This window comes from Amia ocellicauda, chromosome 5 (genome assembly GCF_036373705.1).
Source record: "Amia ocellicauda isolate fAmiCal2 chromosome 5, fAmiCal2.hap1, whole genome shotgun sequence".
Lineage (NCBI taxonomy): Eukaryota > Metazoa > Chordata > Actinopteri > Amiiformes > Amiidae > Amia > Amia ocellicauda.
The window spans coordinates 31,554,166-31,573,203 of record NC_089854.1 but is presented as its reverse complement, the minus strand read 5'-3'; the positions used below and the strand labels follow the sequence as shown (position 1 = coordinate 31,573,203).

At 40.8% G+C, this 19,038-nt stretch overlaps 1 protein-coding gene across 1 annotated transcript in view; it reads right to left on the bottom strand.

Annotated features, from left to right (window-relative positions):
• Positions 1-3,937: 3,937 nt before the first annotated feature.
• Positions 3,938-19,038, bottom strand: part of nherf1b (NHERF family PDZ scaffold protein 1b) — a 60,381-nt gene continuing 45,280 nt past the window's right edge. The window contains exons 4-6 of the mRNA XM_066704780.1: positions 11,984-12,027; positions 4,970-5,086; positions 3,938-4,224 (exon numbers count right to left, since the gene is read on the bottom strand). Coding sequence (XP_066560877.1) covers positions 4,069-4,224; positions 4,970-5,086; positions 11,984-12,027 — 317 coding nt within the window. The 3' untranslated portion in view covers positions 3,938-4,068. The remainder of the gene's footprint in view (positions 4,225-4,969; positions 5,087-11,983; positions 12,028-19,038) is intronic.

The window sequence follows — 19,038 nt, the reverse complement described above, 5'->3', positions numbered from 1 at the left end:
TCTAAATTACACATTTGAATTTTAACATTGTTGGTGATTTAAGGACCCCCACAAACCACGCTGTACAGGGGTGCACAGTTGGTCACCTCAGGTTAAATGGTTAAACTTCAACTGTGTTTAGAGAGCAGATAAGGATGCCAGGCTTGTCTTTCCTGCAGACGTGGGCCGTATATCAGCAGGTTTGCATGTAATTCTGGGAAAAGGTTTAATCTTTCCTTGCATCCGATGACATTCCTGCATTTCCCTCCGTCGTACCGCACTGCAGGAAATACATATTTTGCAAATATAGTTTTCCCTCAAGGCAGGCTACAAAATGTGTAAATCAGCTTTGTGTGTGTTGTCCTGAACTCTTGTACTTGTTCTTTGAAACCTGTTTGAGACTCCTGCTTTTCACTGAGCTGCGATTAATCCCTTTGTCACTGACGGAATGGAGATCTGCTGAAAAGACTCTGCTGAAATGAAAACTCAAGCTATAGATGTGCTGACGCCTAAAGGAACTTCACAGAAAACTGCCTATACATCCGAGCAACAGTTATACATTTTATGACCAAACCTCAGCTCAAGGTACTGTGCAGTGGTCACATTCATGACAAAATGCACAATTACATTTCCTGGTGGGTGGGTGGGGGGGTACAGTCTGCACGTGTGAATACCCAATTGTTACAGTGAAATGTAGTCCCTATCTGGTCACTCTCGGTCACTACTTGCTTGGAAGCCTGTTTGGAGGCCTAGATGTACTTGGTTTCCCCATACATGATTTTGGAGGGCTTAAGTGAAGATTATGGAGATTCACCCTGGAACAGAGGAGACTACGTGGGGACTTGATCCAAGTCTTCAAAATCATGAAAGGCATCGACCACATCAAACCAGAGGAGCTTTTCCAGATCAGCAGGGACACACGCACCCGGGACACAAATGGAAATTGGGCTTCAAGGCATTCAAGACCGAAAAACAGGAGACACTTCTTCACACAGAGAGTTGTCACAATTTGGAACAAACTCCCCAGCGATGTGGTTGAAGCAGAAAGTCTGGAATCATTTTAAATCAGACTGGATAGGATCCTTGAATCACTCGGTTATTAATGGACACCAAACGAGCACGATGGGTCAAATGGCCTCCTCTCGTTTGTAAACTTTATGTTCTTATGAGATTGTTCGCACTGCTTGCAGATACTTACAAAGCCTGAGAAACTGGAACTCAGGGTGGACCTGCTGAAGAGATCTGGAACGCCTAGTCTTCAGTGAGTGATGACAAATGCCGAGATAACGAGATGAAAAACATCAGACAATACACAAAGCAAAGCGGAAATCATTCTTACCTCCCATTCTGTGTGGCACCAAATCACCCCTTTTTAGTCGTAAAAGGGTATTTTTATGGGTGCGAATGCTCAATGCTGGGAAGAGTGAGAGCTTCAGTCTCCCAGAAGGCCCTAGGATGTTGTGGACAGATCTGGGGCCGCTCAGAATCAGAAATATAAATCACAGGAGTATCTGTGGGACTGAATTGCAATTAAAGTGATGTTTTGTTCAATCACAGTTATACTATACAATTACAAGTAATATACAAAGGCATCAATTAATATTCTGTAGACTGTAAATTGTCAGTAAGCAACTATAATTGAACTACAATTGATGGGTTATATGAATGATATGAAACGACAATTGTAAATCAACCCCAGGTCTAATAAACCTTCCATCTTAACAAGGCTGGCAGTGACGTCAAATCCAACACCCCGGTCTTCTACACAGGACAGAAGGCCAAAACTACACAAAGATATGTGATCTATATTTTATTAATCCTCTCATCAATATACAAATAATACAGCCTCTGAATCACCTCCCTAAAATTCAGCTTTGAACAAAATCCTAGAAAGAAAACAAATCATATTTAGCATTGCAGTGCTGCAGTAGGTTTCTCGCTAATCTAAAGACAAAGCATCAAGGCTTGTTATTTTAACAGACAGCACTTAATCACAACACATTTTTCACTTATATAAAAATTTAAAAGGGAACAAAAAAAAAAAAAAAAAAAAAAAGTGTCTTTTTTTGTTAGTTTTTTTGTTTTACTTTCCCCAAAACAAAGCCAGAGGCAGTAAGAAGAAAAAATGACAAAAAAAATAAAACCGATATGAGAAATTATACAGGTTCATAGTTTCTCCACATGCATTATTATGTCATACTATGGTATTATGCAACAGTGCCAAATTACTCTAGTATGCCTGAAGCAGGTAAAACCAGGCTGTTAGTGGTTCAAACAACCAATTTTGGTCCATCAACCATGGTATCCTAGTGGTTTTTTGATTGTCAGGTTAACAAGTTAATTGATTCACTTGTATAAGGCAAAACAAACAAACAAAAAAATGCAGTATAATGGTTGAAATCAACTTGGACCATGAGAGAGAAACCTGGACTAAACAATTTAAATTTCATCCCCACTGTGTTTGTAAACCTAAAAATAATGTTAAAACATGCTCATTGATCCTTTTTTACACAAATAGAGAAAATGTCCCCATGCAACATATCCCTAAAACAGTCCAATTTCCTCCCCAATGAGATGAATATACTAACAGTGTGCTGAAGTTGCACACTGAAAAAACATTGTGTATTATTATAGTAGCTGAAATGCAGTTCAAATGCCGTAACGGTCTTCAAGTGGGACTTAATGGTGAAATGCATTAGCCAGATAAATCAATACTGCCAGCAGTGAAATTTGCTTTAGTAAGCACATACTCCTGATAAATGTTAGGAATATATATTAGAAAGAGAGAAAGAGAGGGAGAGAGGGAGAGCACAGACTTGTGTCAGGATACACAATTAACAGATCCCCGAACATGCCCCTAAAATTAAAACCATGCTTGAATTTCAACCAAATGGTGCCTTATTTTATGGACATCTCTCTGACAATCCAAAATACGGTCTAATTTTCAGCACACCGTACACTCCTGTATTTCTTATTCCACTCTTAACCCATTGTTACACAGGGGAATAATTCTGTATGTGAATCCAATCATTCTACCCTCAGAATAATCCACCTACAGTTTGCCCTCCTTTATTTCCACCACCCTGGGTAACTTACTTTAATTCTAAAAACCAACTCACTGGTAGCCCCTGTACTATCACATCTCCAAATTTACAACATTCAAGAACGAAAAACGACGACAACGACGACGACGACGACAACGAGAAGCTATAAAATTATAGTTTTGTAATGTTCAACAATGTAGTCTTCCACCAGCGTATCAGGAGAAAATTGCTTTGATTTAAAAAATAAAAAAACAAAAATATATATATCTTAGTTGAGAGATTATACAACTTTAAGACTTTTCACACCATTGTTCCTTAGAGGCTTAATTTGTCCTCCTGTCTTTCAGTTAACCAGATGCTAGATCAAGATCGTGGGGTATGAGGTGGCTCAGCCAAAAGTGTATTTGCCCACGAGAAAAATAAAAGTGGTTCCCCAATAAAGTACGTTCAGGTGGGCACTTTGCTTTATAACCAGGGCCAAAATTACCAATCCCGTTGCCCCACCCTGCCTGACAGGGTGTTGAATATAGCTTAAATAACAGAAATGAGAGTCCTACCAAGAAACAAAAGGCTAGGAAACACAAGAACACCCCACAAACCACTAACAGAAAGTGCACTCGTTTTAGAACAACAATCCTGCCCAAAAGACGAGGGCCAAACCGCAAACAATACTACCGAAAAAGTGTTCCCGCCATTAGAAGTAGTGGGGCTACTAGGCAACATAAACACTCCAGCGTCACTTATTACATCTCCCATTCATTGAATACTATACTGATTGTTTGTTTACAAGTGATATATATCATCTATGTATATACTGTATACATAAAGACTCTTCCAATAATTTCTACCATGTTTTTTTCCCTGTTTAAATACTGTTAACATTTCCTTCTTCAGTTGTTGACATTTCTCTAGTAAAAATCATAAAAAAAAAAAAAAAAATTAAGATTTCAATTTGGGAGTACAAATCATGGAGAAGAAAAAAAGCAAGATTTTTTTCTTTTTTTTTTTCTCTCTTCTTTAAAAAATACAAATCTAGGAAGACTGTTTATAAGTTGCTGAACAGTTCGTTTTTCTTGCTCCAGTCCATCTGCGGGGCCCTCTTGTTGGAGCGTTTCTGGTGAGCGCGCTCCTTGGCCTGCTGCAGGGACAGGGTGAGACTCAGAGCGGGGTCGACCCCGGAGTCCTTGTCCTCGGGCTTCTCCTGGGGGGGGGGGGGGGGGACACAAATTGACGCACAGCGTTTCACTCTCCACACCAAAGCCACTTCCACTTCAGTCACCGGTTCAAATGAAACTGCGTTTGTGTTCATTTCTCCCTCGCATGGACCCATTCAAAAGCAAAGTGTTGGGTGAGCGACTCGGTTAGCGACTCAGTGAGCATTTGGGTTTGTCTGTTCTCTAACCCAGGCCTGCCTTTGTTTGTGGCTTAAATTCTAGAGTATGTGTTCATGATGTACTACAAGTGTCTAATCGGCTCCAGCCTCAAAACGGCCTCAGAAGGGCCCCGGTTAAAACAAAGTACACCCTCTACAAGCAAGCAACTCGATACTCCATGCATGCTTTTAACAGGGCAGACTGGAGAAGCCTCGGGAGACGGGTTTTGAATATGCCATTGACAGCTGTGTGGGAGATTTTAACAGGAACAAGTGATAAGGAAAACCCAGGATCCATTTAATATGAGGTGCTTGCTGTGTAAAGGCACACTACCAATGCACTACATGTGCATTATCAATTACCCATTAGTGTGTCACAAGGAGACATACCTGGCAGGACAGTCTTTCATTTTGTATACCTGGATTTTGTATAGTAAGCCTCAGTTGGAAATCTGTAGTTTCTGCCAATATACTAGAGTACATATTACTGTGTGCGTTTTCACAGGCTTTATTTTTCCTGGCAAACTCAAATCCCTGTATTTCACCAGGGGATGACAGCAAAGAGGGCTCTTACCTCCAGGACAGGGGTGCTGGCGGGGGCGCTGCTGAGAGAGGTGTTGGAGGAGGCGGTGGAAGGAGATGGGCTGACTGATACTTTGGGCTCTGGCTCCTTAGCTACTTTCCCATTGGCCTGAGAGGGAGAGGGAGAGAGGTGAGGAGCAGGGCCGGCACAAAGGAGGGGGCCCTTCAGCTCTGAGCACAAACAAAGCAAATACAACAGTTTCATAAAACCTTACATAAGAAAAAAAGAAAAACACCCATCCCAATCCCCCACCACCCCAATTGATTTCCTCCAAAAGACAAAGAAAGTCAATTCATATGAACTCTATTTTGTAACAAACACACAAAACGATCCATCTCTAACTGAAAAACAAATCAAACCTTGTCTTAGGGAAGCAGTATTAGGTTACCACACAAATGTAACCAACTGAGTTGGTTATGATGTGCAAAGGATTATCTGAAACAAAATTTTAATAGTGGTGCTACAATACAACATTCAACTGACTCTGTAATAGGCTGATGTTTTGTAACAATAAGAGCCTTATCAAGTACTCCAATTTACTCTGGTTCATAAACACCTTCCATCACAGCCTATGAGAATGTTCTGGATTTACAGCTGATATGTATTATGAATTTCCTATCATGATTTAATTTATAGCTTGACCAATTTTCGTGTTGTTTGAAACTTAGGAGCTGTCATGGCAGTCCCTCACTTAAAAATAAATACATAATAAAACAATAACGGTGGTTTAAATAACATGTGACACTATTTGTTAAGGTAGAACATTGAAGTAGGTTTATGTAACTAAAGGCCAAAATGTTGGCACTGTGTAGTTCTGCAGCTGCTCCACACGGGGGCAGTTTGACCTAAATTGTGAAGAAGGCCACTACAGTCCCACAGGGTTGCCAGGCAGCCAGCCAGCCAGCCTGCTCTGCTAGTGGCCGAGTGACATAGGTGTGGACTCGTCAGTCACAAAACACTCAGGGGTCTGAAGGTTGCTCTCGTCAGCCTACAGTTCTGAAGCTGAGCTGTACAATTTATATGGGCTCTAATCCCACGTGAGCTCTGGACTTAAAGGGCCTCCAATCCCTCCAGAACAACACAGCACCACTGTCCCCTCTCCTGCCGTCACCTATGCAGGCCTGCCTCTCATTTCTAAGCCCTTATGAGGGCGTGGCTGCCTCTGGATCTAATCCGCTCCTTATTGAGACAAGTGGGAAATGTTTTTCCGTGAGCTGTGAGCTGTACACCATTCCCACACAGCCCAGAATTAAATAATGTCTCTCTCTCTCTCCCTCCCTCTGCCAACAGTATGTAAATCGCCATCCTTCACAGCTCAAGGTGTAAGCTGCTTTCACACGCACAGAGAAATAAAGAAAAAGGCAAGCTGACAGGCTTTGTCTCACTGGGTCTGTTGTTCTGAGGTTAAAGTAAAACACAAACAAGTGTGATTCAAATATTCAACATACATTTCTCTGAGTGTGGGTTGGAAGGCCAAAAGCCATCAAATTGACATTGATAATCATAAAAATGTTACTCCTTGTCAATTGGCCTCATTTCAATCAACTTCTAGTTCTTGAAAACGAGCATTGCTCTACACTACTCCTCTGTCTGGTTTTGTAACTAATCTTCAGTTAATTCATTCAGGGGGACTTAAAACCTTATACTGAGAAGCGATACTCAGAAGAGATCTCCAACATTCGGGTCAGCACAGTACAGATAAGAACGTAATTCAATAAAATTACTGTTTTCTGTATGTGAGCACTGTAGCTAAGCACAATGTATTCTCCACAGATTTTTTTTTTTTTTTTTCATTTTCAGATTACTGTGCCTAGACCCCCTCTTCTCTACAATACTTTTAATTGTAATGTGTCCATCTTAATAACAGAGAATAAGATACAATAACAGTGATGATGTAAAACAACTCACAAGGGTGTGATGTACTACTATATGCCACTGTACCTGTATGAGACATCGGCATCCATAAAGAAATATAAAGTTCAGGGCCATATTAGTAAGAGCCCCAAGACCTCTATGTCTAGAGAGACATTTGGCTGGCATGCCAGTTATGGCATTGTGGAACTCAACCATCCAGTATGTGGCAACTGCAGGGGGATTATATGGAAATGCCACAAAGGGATTAGTAAAGTGATTTCTACAGTGCAGGCTGAAGGATATTAACATTTAGCATTACATTCCAAGACATAAAAAGCAGCAGCCTTTAGTCATTGCCACCAACACTTCAATTGATCCGGTTCACACATTTACTACCTTCAAACCTAGTTTGATATGATATAAAGTAATTTGGAATGTATTTTACTGTTGTGAAAGGGAGGTGTGTGTGGTTTTGTAACTGCTATCATCACAATACTGCCTTTTTATCCTGATTTCCCCATTCGTAAACCCAACCACACTACAGTTGCAACATGTCACACAAAACACAAAAGGTTCAGGGTTCAAGACTATTTGCATCTCAACCATGTCTAGGCTGTTCTCACACTCTTATTCCGGCCCCTCACTTTTACACGTAGGGGGGGGCGGAGTCTGCTTAACAAATATGGGCGTAGATGCAGAACTCCAGCAATCTACAAATACTTTTGTTCAATGTATTGGCTAAAGGTGCTGAAAACAACAAAGGTTAACCTATAGAAAGCCTTTAAATTGGTAACTTGGTAACTGTTCTCTTCCCAAGCAAGCTGATCACAGACAGTTGGAAAATATATCTGGGTTGTTATTTGTTGACTCATTCAGCTACAACAGTTAAAAAAAAAAAAAAAAAAGCTTATTTGAATGAGCATGTCTAGTTTCCTGCAGTTTCCTTTCAGAAAGAGTGTTAGGCCTTTCGAGAAAGCCCTGGGTTATGAAAGTAATTAAACCTATTTCAAAGACTGGCTACCATTGACACCGAAATACAGGCCAAGTCACAGCATAGGCGAATGGAGAACTCTTTCGGAACTGCTATGGGCACAATACCAAAACAGCCAGCGGCTCAACACACAGCAGGGGGACGATCATGGGCAAAGCTCCACGCCTATATTGGTAGGTCACCTGTCATGATTAAGGTCCTGGGTCTGTCCTGTGTGTATAAGTAAAGCCTGTTCACACTCGTCAAAGTACACAATCCCACTCTACTTAAAAAAAAAAAAAAAAAAAAAAAAAAAAGCCTGGGTTTGCCAGCGACTGGATTTGTGTACCCAGACAATCTCCCATATCTAATCCAATGGCTGGAGAACATCTGCTAGTTCTGCTGCTGGTGACAAGATAACCAGTTTGTCCCAACTCTCACCCTGGGTTACATTCTTCCGTAAATCAGATAGATTAGCGTTTGACAACTGCAACTACACAGACCGACAAGGGAGTAGATGTGGGATTATTAAGAGACCACTGGAAAATTATCAGTTTCTCTAGTTTTACTATTTCTAGGTATGTGTTCTGGTAAAATGAACATTTTTGTTTTATTATATAAACTACTGACAACATTTCTCCCAAATTCCAAATAAAAATATGAATGGACTGGAATGGCTGCCATACATGTAGAGATGCTAATGTAAGAAAAATGTGCAGTGGTCTCAATTTTTTCCAGAGCTGTAAATCAATCTAAAGGGATTTTAGAACAGCACTTCATTGGTTCATTGTAGATTATAGGGCAATTGAGGGGAATTTCGTCTAGTAATCCTAAATGAATAATACGTGGCGTTTGGTTTGGTTTGTCCTTCTGGAGCTCTACTCTATCATGAACAATAATGAAAAATAAAATAAAGACATTTCATCATTATGAAATGGATCAGAAGAAATTTACAATGATATGTTGGGGAAAGAAAAAAAGTAGTTGCAGTTTTCTCCGCTTTTAGCCCCTAGTTAATCTATAGCGTGTTACAATTCCCCCCCCCCCACCTCTTCCTTTGGTTATGGATCCGCAGTGGATTTCCAAATGCAAAGCTCTTAATCACCTGCTATTAATCTGGCCTTTGCAGTATAATGCTACAGCATGTGTGTGCGCGTGTGCGTGTGCGTGTGCGCGTGCGTGTGCGCGTGCGTGTGCGCGTGCGTGTGCGCGTGCGCGTGCGCGTGCGCGTGCGCGTTTACAGAGCAGGAAGTCAGAGTTAACAAAAACACATTTACAGTACGAGGGCCTTGGCTTACAAATCCGGGATGTTTGCATAATTTTCAAAGGCTGTTTTACATAAGAAAATACTTGGGACAATAATGTAGTAAGTGTTGAACAACTGTCATTCGGCTTCTTTAGCTTTCACAGCTGTCTATCGGACTGCAGGTACTAGGTCATGTCATGTGCCATAGTAGGAGTATTGAAAAAGGGGAACTGATGCTCGGTGATCTACAGATGTTGAGAGATGCCAAATGCCATGTTACATTCGGGACCACTGGAATGATAGGTGTGAGAATAGAGGGGAAAAAATAAATTAAGTAACTAGAACAATTATTTTTCTTGTTGACAATTAGGTGGAATTTCACTTGCGGAACTGAGTTTTAACTGTAGTGTGTTAACTGATCAGTTTCGCTTCCTTGTGGTATATGTCTATGGGAAAGGAACTTGATTAATGAGACAGTCTCTACAACAAAGCACTGTTCTAGTGAATGAATAGAAGAAAAAAAAAAAAAACTGGGTGTCTTGATGGGGCAGCACAGATGTTAAACCACATCCACTCAGAGTGAAAGAGAATTCAAACAATGGGGAGTATAGGGGACAACTGAAGCACTGTGCACACTGATATGGGCTTTGGCAGCAGACCGTAGCATCTCCTAAACTGCTATGTATTGGAAGTTGTAATTCACCTACATTTTACACCCAGCAAAGACTTTTGTCCTTCAAGAATTCCAATCAAAGTAATTACACAAAGCTTTATTCATTTTACCTGGGCACTGACAGTGTTTAAAGAGACCACATTCCAAACATCCAAAGTGTGACTTGAGCTTTTTTTGTTTATTTCACATTCAAGGTGTATAATTTGGAAAGATTGCACAAGTCTGAAGAACTTCACATGCATATTATGAACAAAGTAACAGTTTCCTATCTCATAAATATGTAATCTGTAAGATTTAAATCAAGAACTTCAATATGGAAATCCCTTCAAAATCTTGCTCCCACCGATGACTAGATTTCTGTCAAGATTGCTGCCAGAAACATAAATTGCTTGTGGGGCCATTAGATAGCTTCGAGCACGTATCACGATTGTGAAAGTCCAAGGAGAGGACAGATGGAGTGTGTCTATCTTGGAGTGCGCACACTTGATCCCAGAACTCAGCCAAAAACAGCTTGGTGATCACTAACTGTCCTGGGACTCTCAAGGCCTACTCCACGGCACTGGAATGTCTTATCTGCTGATAGTGCACAAAAGGGACTTATGAGCAGCAGCACTGAGGTCTTCTGGAATGCATTACAATGTTTTATTCTACTTTTTCAACCACCCACTTGTGTAGCACCATTGTGTGCGTCTCAATCACACACTGCAATAACACAGAGCATCGGTTTGAACAGTGCTTCAGCCCTTTCGTAGGCTGTTACTTGGCATAAACAAACCCTGCCCTTAACCGAGCCCAATTTTGGGGGGGTGGGGGGTACTCAATGGAATCCAATGCTGGAATCCTTCAAATAGACACGTGAATGAAGAAAACACTGGTGTGACACACGAGCGCTGACTTTAGTCTTGACTTTTTCAATTTGATGCACTGGGTAAACATGCACCAATTACAGATCACTCCGCAACCAGTCACCCACTGCGATGATGGATATTCAACAGAGTGATAATTAAAAGGCTTTCAGAGGTTTAAAAAAAAAAAAAAAACACACGCACTTGGTTGACAGCTTCTCTTCCAGATGCTTGACAGAGTATAATTTCCATGAGAAAACACCTAAATTGTATATCATCAGTTGTATATGTATGGTGGCAAGACATAATTACCTACAATTACATTACATTACTTAGATCAGGACTGGCCAACCCCGGCTCTGGAGAGCCATCGTGTTTTTGTTTCATCCGAACTGCTGAACTGATTTAATTAGCCTGAATCGCCAACAAAACCGGCAGGACTGTCTCTCTCTAGGAACAGGGCAGGTCACTAGTGACACACACAGTGGCCTGCTAGAATGATTACGTCATCAAGGCAGTTTGTTTGTTTTCAGCTTCATTTTGTTATTAACAATGCATTACATAATACTGGCGCAGAGTATTTCCATTTTAACCCTTGGGCGAGACTTTAATGTGCCTATCGATGAATAGAATGAATGTCAGACTATTTACAGATTTTTCTATTTTTTTTCCCCCCATTTTCCAATCTCAGATTAAGATCACAAAAAATCTTCAGCCATATGATTGTAAAGACCACTGTCCAATTCTACTGAAAATACAAATAAGGTTTCAACTCTGAACTAGTTAGGAGAAGGTGGGGTTAGAAAACAGACCAAAAGAGTTACACCAGTTAAAGTGTCAGGAAGCTCCAAATCTTTGAGCTCCGATGAACTATTAGTGAACTCTGTGTATAAGGAAAAGTCGCCTCTGTTTGGAAACTCCACCCCTGTTTTCGAGCGGGCCGGAGCCATACGGGACTGCGGCAGCCTGTGTAATGTCCTCTCTCTCTCAGGATACCATCCCTGCTTTTGTTTCTCCACAGCACAAAGATTTAGCCTCAACAAGAACCTTCACACAGCAGGGACAATAGGACAACTCTGTACAGATTGATGCGCAGCCTCTGGCACCAGAAACAATCAAACACAATGTTGTGTTTTCGATATTGTGTACAAAAGGCTTTTTATGTTTTGTCTGAGTAAGCATGTAGTTTTGGATGATTATAATTATTAATGTTTTTTGGGGGGTGTCCGTACTACCACTGCTGTCTTTTCTCTTTAAGATTAAAAGACAAAGAGCATTTCATATAGATATATTATGTTTCTAGTATAACTTCACTCTGGCATGTGCTGATCGACTAGGACTGTACCTTCACTGGGACAGTCCCATAAGGAAATGGCACAGTTCCTATATTTAATGGAAAGGGTGTAAAGTCTCTTACCTTCTCCTCCACATCTCCATTCACAACAGGCTCTGGCAAAGGTCCTGAAAGCAGAGGGAATTCACAGATTAGTAATGTTGCCATGCTGTACTGCAGAGATACAAAAATGCAGATAGCTGTATCATGATTGGCAGTGGGGGAATACAAGACACAGTGAAAGGGCTCGAGAGAGTAAATTAGTCTAATAAGGTAGAAGGTCTGGAAGGTGCCCAAAGCTAATAGGTTAATTATCCTTCTCAAGCCATTGCAGACTCCCTTTCCACACAGAACGATCCAATACATATTCTCTAAGTATGATTATAAATTGCATATAAACCAGCCAATCACAGATCTTTTGTATAAATGTCATCCCTTGCTTAGAATTATCAGGATTAAAACATTACCAATCTTTCAGGACACTTAAATTCTAGTGGTGCAACATTCACATAATGTACATTTGTTTTTGATAAATAGTTAAGTTTAACTAGCATGAAATCACAACACAGTTTGGCTACTGTAGGTCAGTTACAGCAGATCCTGGACCAAACCATTAAACAGGGAGAAGGGGGGGTTGATTGTTATATTTAATTAAAATATAAATGTTTACTGTAAAATATATGCGTTTGTAATCCTGACGTGCGATTTATAATAATTTAATAGGTCGTGTGAAGCATTGATCTTATTGTGTAAGAGAGGTTGTCACAGTTTGTGCAGCCAAAACCATTCAGCTTTACTTCACAGTCCTTGAGGTGACAAGACGCCCTTCACACAATGTATTCACTAGTGTTTTCAAGTGTAATGTCCTCTTGCTTTTTTAAATGTTCTTTTGTGACTGACTCCAAACAAAGGCCTCGCCCAGAGGATGTCTTCTACTGCTTTCTGTTCCTGCACTTAATGGAGCCTTCCTACTACTAGAGTAAATTATGCACAGAACATTTTAAAAAAGTTTTTGAACTCTCACGCTGAATTTACCAGAGGCAGAATGTCTGTGCTTTCGCGAATCAAACAAAGCAGGTAACGGTCTATCAACATTACACCGAGCGAAACTACAACCAGTCTTGTGACAGAGAAAGTGTTTTCTTGTGTGTGCGTCTTGATTAAGAAGCAGGAGGGCAGTCTGAAGTAACACCCTGTCAAGCAGGGGCCAACAGAGTATATTCAGCGCCATTCAGCTAACAGAAAAAACAAACATCAGTGTTCACAAAATGTTTTAAGATTGGTTTTGATCAACAACAAAAACATTTCCTCATTTGGCAACCTGAAGTGAAATATTTACATGTCTGCAATAACCAAACACTTCAAACAGTGCCCGGGACAAAAGAAAATGTAATACACCATGGCACTCCAGGAACAGAGTTTGCCGCCACCCCCACCGCCACAGTAAGTGAAGCAGGGTATTTTGTCCGTGTTAACACTACTGCAAACAGCACTGTAATCTCCAAATCGAGAGTTTAGCAAAGGGTCAGTGGAGAAAATGGCCTCCTCAACACAGTATAAAAAAAAGGAATGGAAAAACTTCAGACACTTTTACAAACAAGGCTTTTGGGGAAAACTCAAATCCTACATAAATGAGCAGCCTGAAAATGATCCCTTCCCTAAGCTATGATTACACAAAACCATCTCTTGTAAAAAACTGCTATTGCGGTCATCTGTAGTGGAGGAGGTCAACGAACTCTCCAAGGTAAGGAAGCTAATCCGGGGAGGAAGTACTGCTGCTCCCATCGACAGATCCAGATAAAGTCAGCCCTGTTTTGGGGGCAAGAACCAAGTAATGGACAAACTGAGATAAAACATCTTACCTTCCATGGCTTTCTTCCTAGGCTAGTTTTCCCCTGCTTCAACACCAACTCTAATCACAGAGTCAGATAGCTGCCTGGCTTCAACGCAAGCCCTAGATATAGGTTTGCGTGGGCAAGGCAAAAGACAGGGTCTCTTTAATCCAGTCACAGTTGGAGGCACAGGGCACTTAATTCAAGTGTCTTGGTAACCAAACACAAAGTACCGTACTGAAGGTGTGTTTGTGAGGGGTGGGGAGAGCGTGCTGTCCATTAAGCGCTGGGCACATTGCACACAGTAACTTGGGAGACTGAGCGGACCGGAATGCCTGTATCATGCCTTTGATATCGAGCCTGAGGTCTCAAGGTCTTACGATTCGGCATGAAAACAAAACCAAAACAGCAACAATGTAATCGGAGGGTGCTGTTACAATAAAGGGCAAGGCTGTGATATTACTGGAATGATTAATACTGTGTCTTCAAACAATCTGAGCACTTGGCTTGGCGTGACTCTTTTGAGCTGTTCGGTTCTCTCCATCTCATTCACAAAGGAGCAAGATTGGTTTCCATCAGGTGCATAGAGAAAGCAATGTGAATGCTTGACTGTTTATATGCACCCCTAAATGTTGCAAAGTACAGCTGAATTCACCTGCTACTTGCAGTACAAATTTGAAGTTGTGCTCTTAAATTGTCTTTAGGTTTAAGTAACCTCACATTAATTCAAGTAAAATGGGTGTCGATACCGAGTTGAATATTTTACTCTGAATTGTACTATATTGATCTAAATGTGGTGAAAGGCCATGTAATACATACCAGGGGAAATTAAGCCATTGCCATCCACCCCTCCGATTTGTATCTGTAAAGCACAGCTACACAGCTAGAAATAACCAAATTTAGACATTTCTGTGAGTCTTTATGATAAACACCTTATTTATTTTATTCTGAGATTTGAAATCTTGAAAATGCCTCAAATGACACCATTCAAGCATGGGCTTCTATCCTAGCTCATCTCTCCCTTGTTTGGTTGAACCAGTGGTTGAATAATAATCTATTACAGTGAATGGTTTGAGCACATAAAAATTGACAGATTTCAAGATTTACGCAAATATTTTTTGTTTGTTTTTTCTCATTTGTAATCTCTAACCATTTCAGAAACAAAAAACAAAGTGTCTCAGCCAATAAAGGCAAAGGCCTTAGTTTAACCAAGGGTTCGATGAATAACCCAAATCTCAATAAGACAGTGAGATCAGGAGGTGGGCCCAGTGAGCACTGCTATAAAGGCAGTTTATTTCCATCTTTGACGTCACACAGGTCAAAAGTAATTCAAACTCTATAGTTCACTCAGATGCTGCTATAATGCTGGGTTAAGCACTCGCTTGCAAGCCATCTAAACTGTGTCCCGGGGTACAGGGGGACGTGTCAGTGTGGATTAGTGGGTTTACATAACCACACAGTTCCCTCTTAAATCCCAGAGAGAGTGGGATAATTAAATGGAGTGGACACCTCCAGACTTTCGAGTGCACTGAAAATGAGCAACATTACAGAGGGAGGAGTCAGGGGGGGTGGTTAATGGATGGGAAAATCCACATACAATCTACTTAAAAGGGAAGGCTGTGACTAGCTTGTGTGTACATGGTTTATCTGGGATCTTAGTAAGTGGAACAGATGAATGATAAGTACCCAGGTATGTATTTAATAACTCTAATATGCAGGCAGCTTTCCAGTAGAGGAGCTGATCGATTCTGGACAATCAGCTTGGGCCATTTGCAGGGGTTACCTCTGTGCTGAGAGGCCTGGACAGAGACAGAGAGACAACCAACTCCAATTGCTGGACGTTTGTTGAGCTATCACAAGCATGCCCTGAAACCTTTTCCTGGCAACAAGTCTGAACTCTGCCAGCTCTTATGTACAGGGAAATACTGTCACCTTTCAGTCGGAACAATGGGATTCCCAAAGTTATCAGTATTAGTTCTGAAAGTTGACTTACTGATCAATATATCCTTGGAGAAGGTACCAGTAAGGATTGAGAGGTAAATTACTTCAATTGGGCAATTATTGGAATTACTTGAGCTCACAACTCCATAATAGTGATGAATGAGAGGTTTGGGGTTTATAAGCAATACATTTATATGTAAAATATTGTAGCAAGTAACATGGTTTCAAATGAAGAAAGAGTTGCAGAGAAAAGTAAACCCCTGGTTGTCATTACCAAACTAGATACATCAGCTACAAATGAAAAAAGCAAATACAGATGTTGGTACAACCAAAATACAAGAATAAATATAAGCTAACTAACTAACGATTAATGAATACTGCAAAGATGTATTCAAATAAACAAGGAGCTACATTTTGCATATGCAGGCATTTTCCTGCTGAGCCAGAGTTAATGTTCACAAAGTCAGTGAGATATGGGGCCAGCCAAACCTCCCTCTCACAGTGTGGGGAGGGGTGGCCGCCAAGACACACTGCGGCACCTGCAAGCAGTTGACTCCTAATTAACGGCCATCTGTTTAGTGGAAATACAACAATAATAACTAAAGATTTAAAATAAAAATGTACAAAATAGCGTTGATAGCCCTTGCCCTTGTTTAGCGAAATTACCTTTCAAACACTCGTTAATGAAGGTTTAAGGGATTAGCACCTTAATGACAACTGGCAGGGTTTTAGTGAAGGAAAGTCCCTGTCAAACACAATGACCAGTAAGTGGCCTCAGCATTCCCAACGGCCTTGCTTTGCATCTTGGATTGCATCAGTAGCCCTTCATCCAGACCAACTGAAAAATATTGTTCTGCCACGCTTACGAGGAGAGCCACAGGACAGCACACTGGCCAAGGCTGTAGTTAAAATACTTACAGCTAACCATTTTAAGAACTGTAGGCTGTGAAGTGTAGCTTTTATAAAATGTACCCAGAGGTCTGCTGAGGTAAAAACGTATTTGGTAATAAGTTTGGCTAATACCGTGCTGAATGTCCCCGCAGGTTTTGTATCATGTTACGCAGTGAATGTGCCCATTGTTGCGGTGCCTGGGGGAGCTTTGACAAAATGCCATGTCTCTCCAGAATGATTACTGTCCAGGGGAACCTGGGAACTTGTGAATTCTGTATTGATTTTTATTTTATTTGTATTAAAGAGTCTTTCCTTTTGCACAATACTATCTGAGCAGCTGGGGTCAGAAGGCAGAGAGAATTACTCTCACCAGAAACTTCCATGTATTGAATTGCTATGATCGGTTTTTGGAGCATACCTTTAAACAATTCACAACCAGGAAAACAAAATATATATACTCATTATATATCTTTCAATACATTCATGCAGAAACTGCTACATAGTTTGAACACACAACTACTACATATTACATACTACAGAATAAACTACTCATACCATCGTAATAAGTATTTAGATGCGTACAGCCAAGTCATCTGAAGCTGAAGGGGGAAGCTACATTACTTAGAGGTAATATAGTTTCATGTTGCATGTACTGCAACTCTTAGTTAACAGATTTTTACAGGAGCTGTGCTTTCCACAGATACTAGATGTCATATGCACATTATTTTTACTATAAGACTATATTAACCCCCATTTTCCTAATGAGGAGAACAAAAGTGTGAAAGGTTTTAGAAAATGCTAATTTCTGTTAACAAAAATAGATGTAATACTATTATTTATTGCCAACTCCCTTCATGAGGTGGTAATCTTAACATGATGAACATGGCCCTTTAGTTTAGATTTAAACATAAGTCTATAATATATGTGGATTTTCATCTTAAGGCTATACAAAAAAAGTTATAGTCTAAAGCACAAAGTGCAATAGTAAAACAAATCTTGCCGTCCCGGACATGGGGTGATACGAATTCCACACCCCTGGGTTTCCGTGGCTACAAGTTGGTACAAAATGAAGAAAAACAAAACAAAAAGCTTAAAAGAAGGCTTCTCCAGCCAAACCCCCCCTACCCCCCACCCAGTTTAATTTTTAACTCTAGCACTGAGTCACTGAAGTCACTGGCCATGGCAATAGCAGGCTCCCCGCCACTATTTACAGAGCCACCCACCAAGAACTCGCTCTCCGAACAGTAGTTGCAGTGACAGGGGAGGCAGAGGAGCAGTTGACCCCAGAGTACGAGAACAAAAGCCCAGAGACCAAGCTCTCTTACTGGGCTTACTTAGCATCTGAACCCATTTGCACACAGCGAGAGAGAGACCTGCAGATCTCAGGACCACTCCCACCATGGATCTGGGCAGACATGTACAGGAACTCTACCTGGAGAGCTGTTCACTGTGCACTGTGTCACCTGCACCTGAACACACGGCTTTGCTCTTCTCAAAAGCCCCTGGTCGTGCCAGGTAGAACACGGCCGTGGTCGTGATCAAACAAACCATATCATGACAATATTTGAATCACTTGATTGGAGTTCTCCGGGCCTAACTGCAATATCTGTGACCAATGAAAAGCCTGCAGGCATCTGATAATTCACCTTATCTCTACACTTACTTTCTCAGCAGTATAGAGGCGTGAAGATGAAGAAAGTTAAACTTGTTCTCAGATTAGCTTCCACAAAGAAATTATCGCCTGCCAAAAGTTCTGGCCGAAAATATATATTTTTTACTATTTACATAATAAACTTACGATTTAAAAAAAGGGTTCTTGAGCTGACAGACTGCTGAAGCACATTGATCTTAAGGTTGTTGTGTTTTTTGTACATTTCCTCTTTTAAAGGTATTTTACTGTAGGAAATAACAGTCTAAACACAACCGACACCAGAGACTGGAAACAGGAAAGAGAGATTATGTGAAATGTTTTGTGGAGATCCAAACTGGTCTTAATGAGAGGGTCAAAGAGCCACAGTGTCATCTTTGTTAACCCTGAACTTGGCATCCCTGCTCATGTGTTCTGTGTACTGAACGGCGTTGAGACACGCCCTGAAAACTGAACATTTGTTAACATTGTATAAAGTTGTGATTATGCTAAATACATCAGTTCACCTCCCTTTCACCAGACAGCCTTAGTCTCACTTGTGTGCAGTGGTCATTTGCATTTAATTTTCATGTTTGTGAAACTGGATTATTTTCACTTGACAGTTGTACTGCATATTAATCATGTGCCTTTGTAATCTGACCATGTAAAGTGCCTTGAGACACAGCTTCCTGTCTACAGAGCTTTATCACGTACATGCTGATGAACTTATAGATACTGCATATCTTCCGTGCCAGCTCATGCGTCTATGCAGTGCCCACAGCATTGTACTGTACTGTACAGTAGTCTGAGCACGGTGTATAATGTTCCTGCAGAGTTTGGGCTGTGCC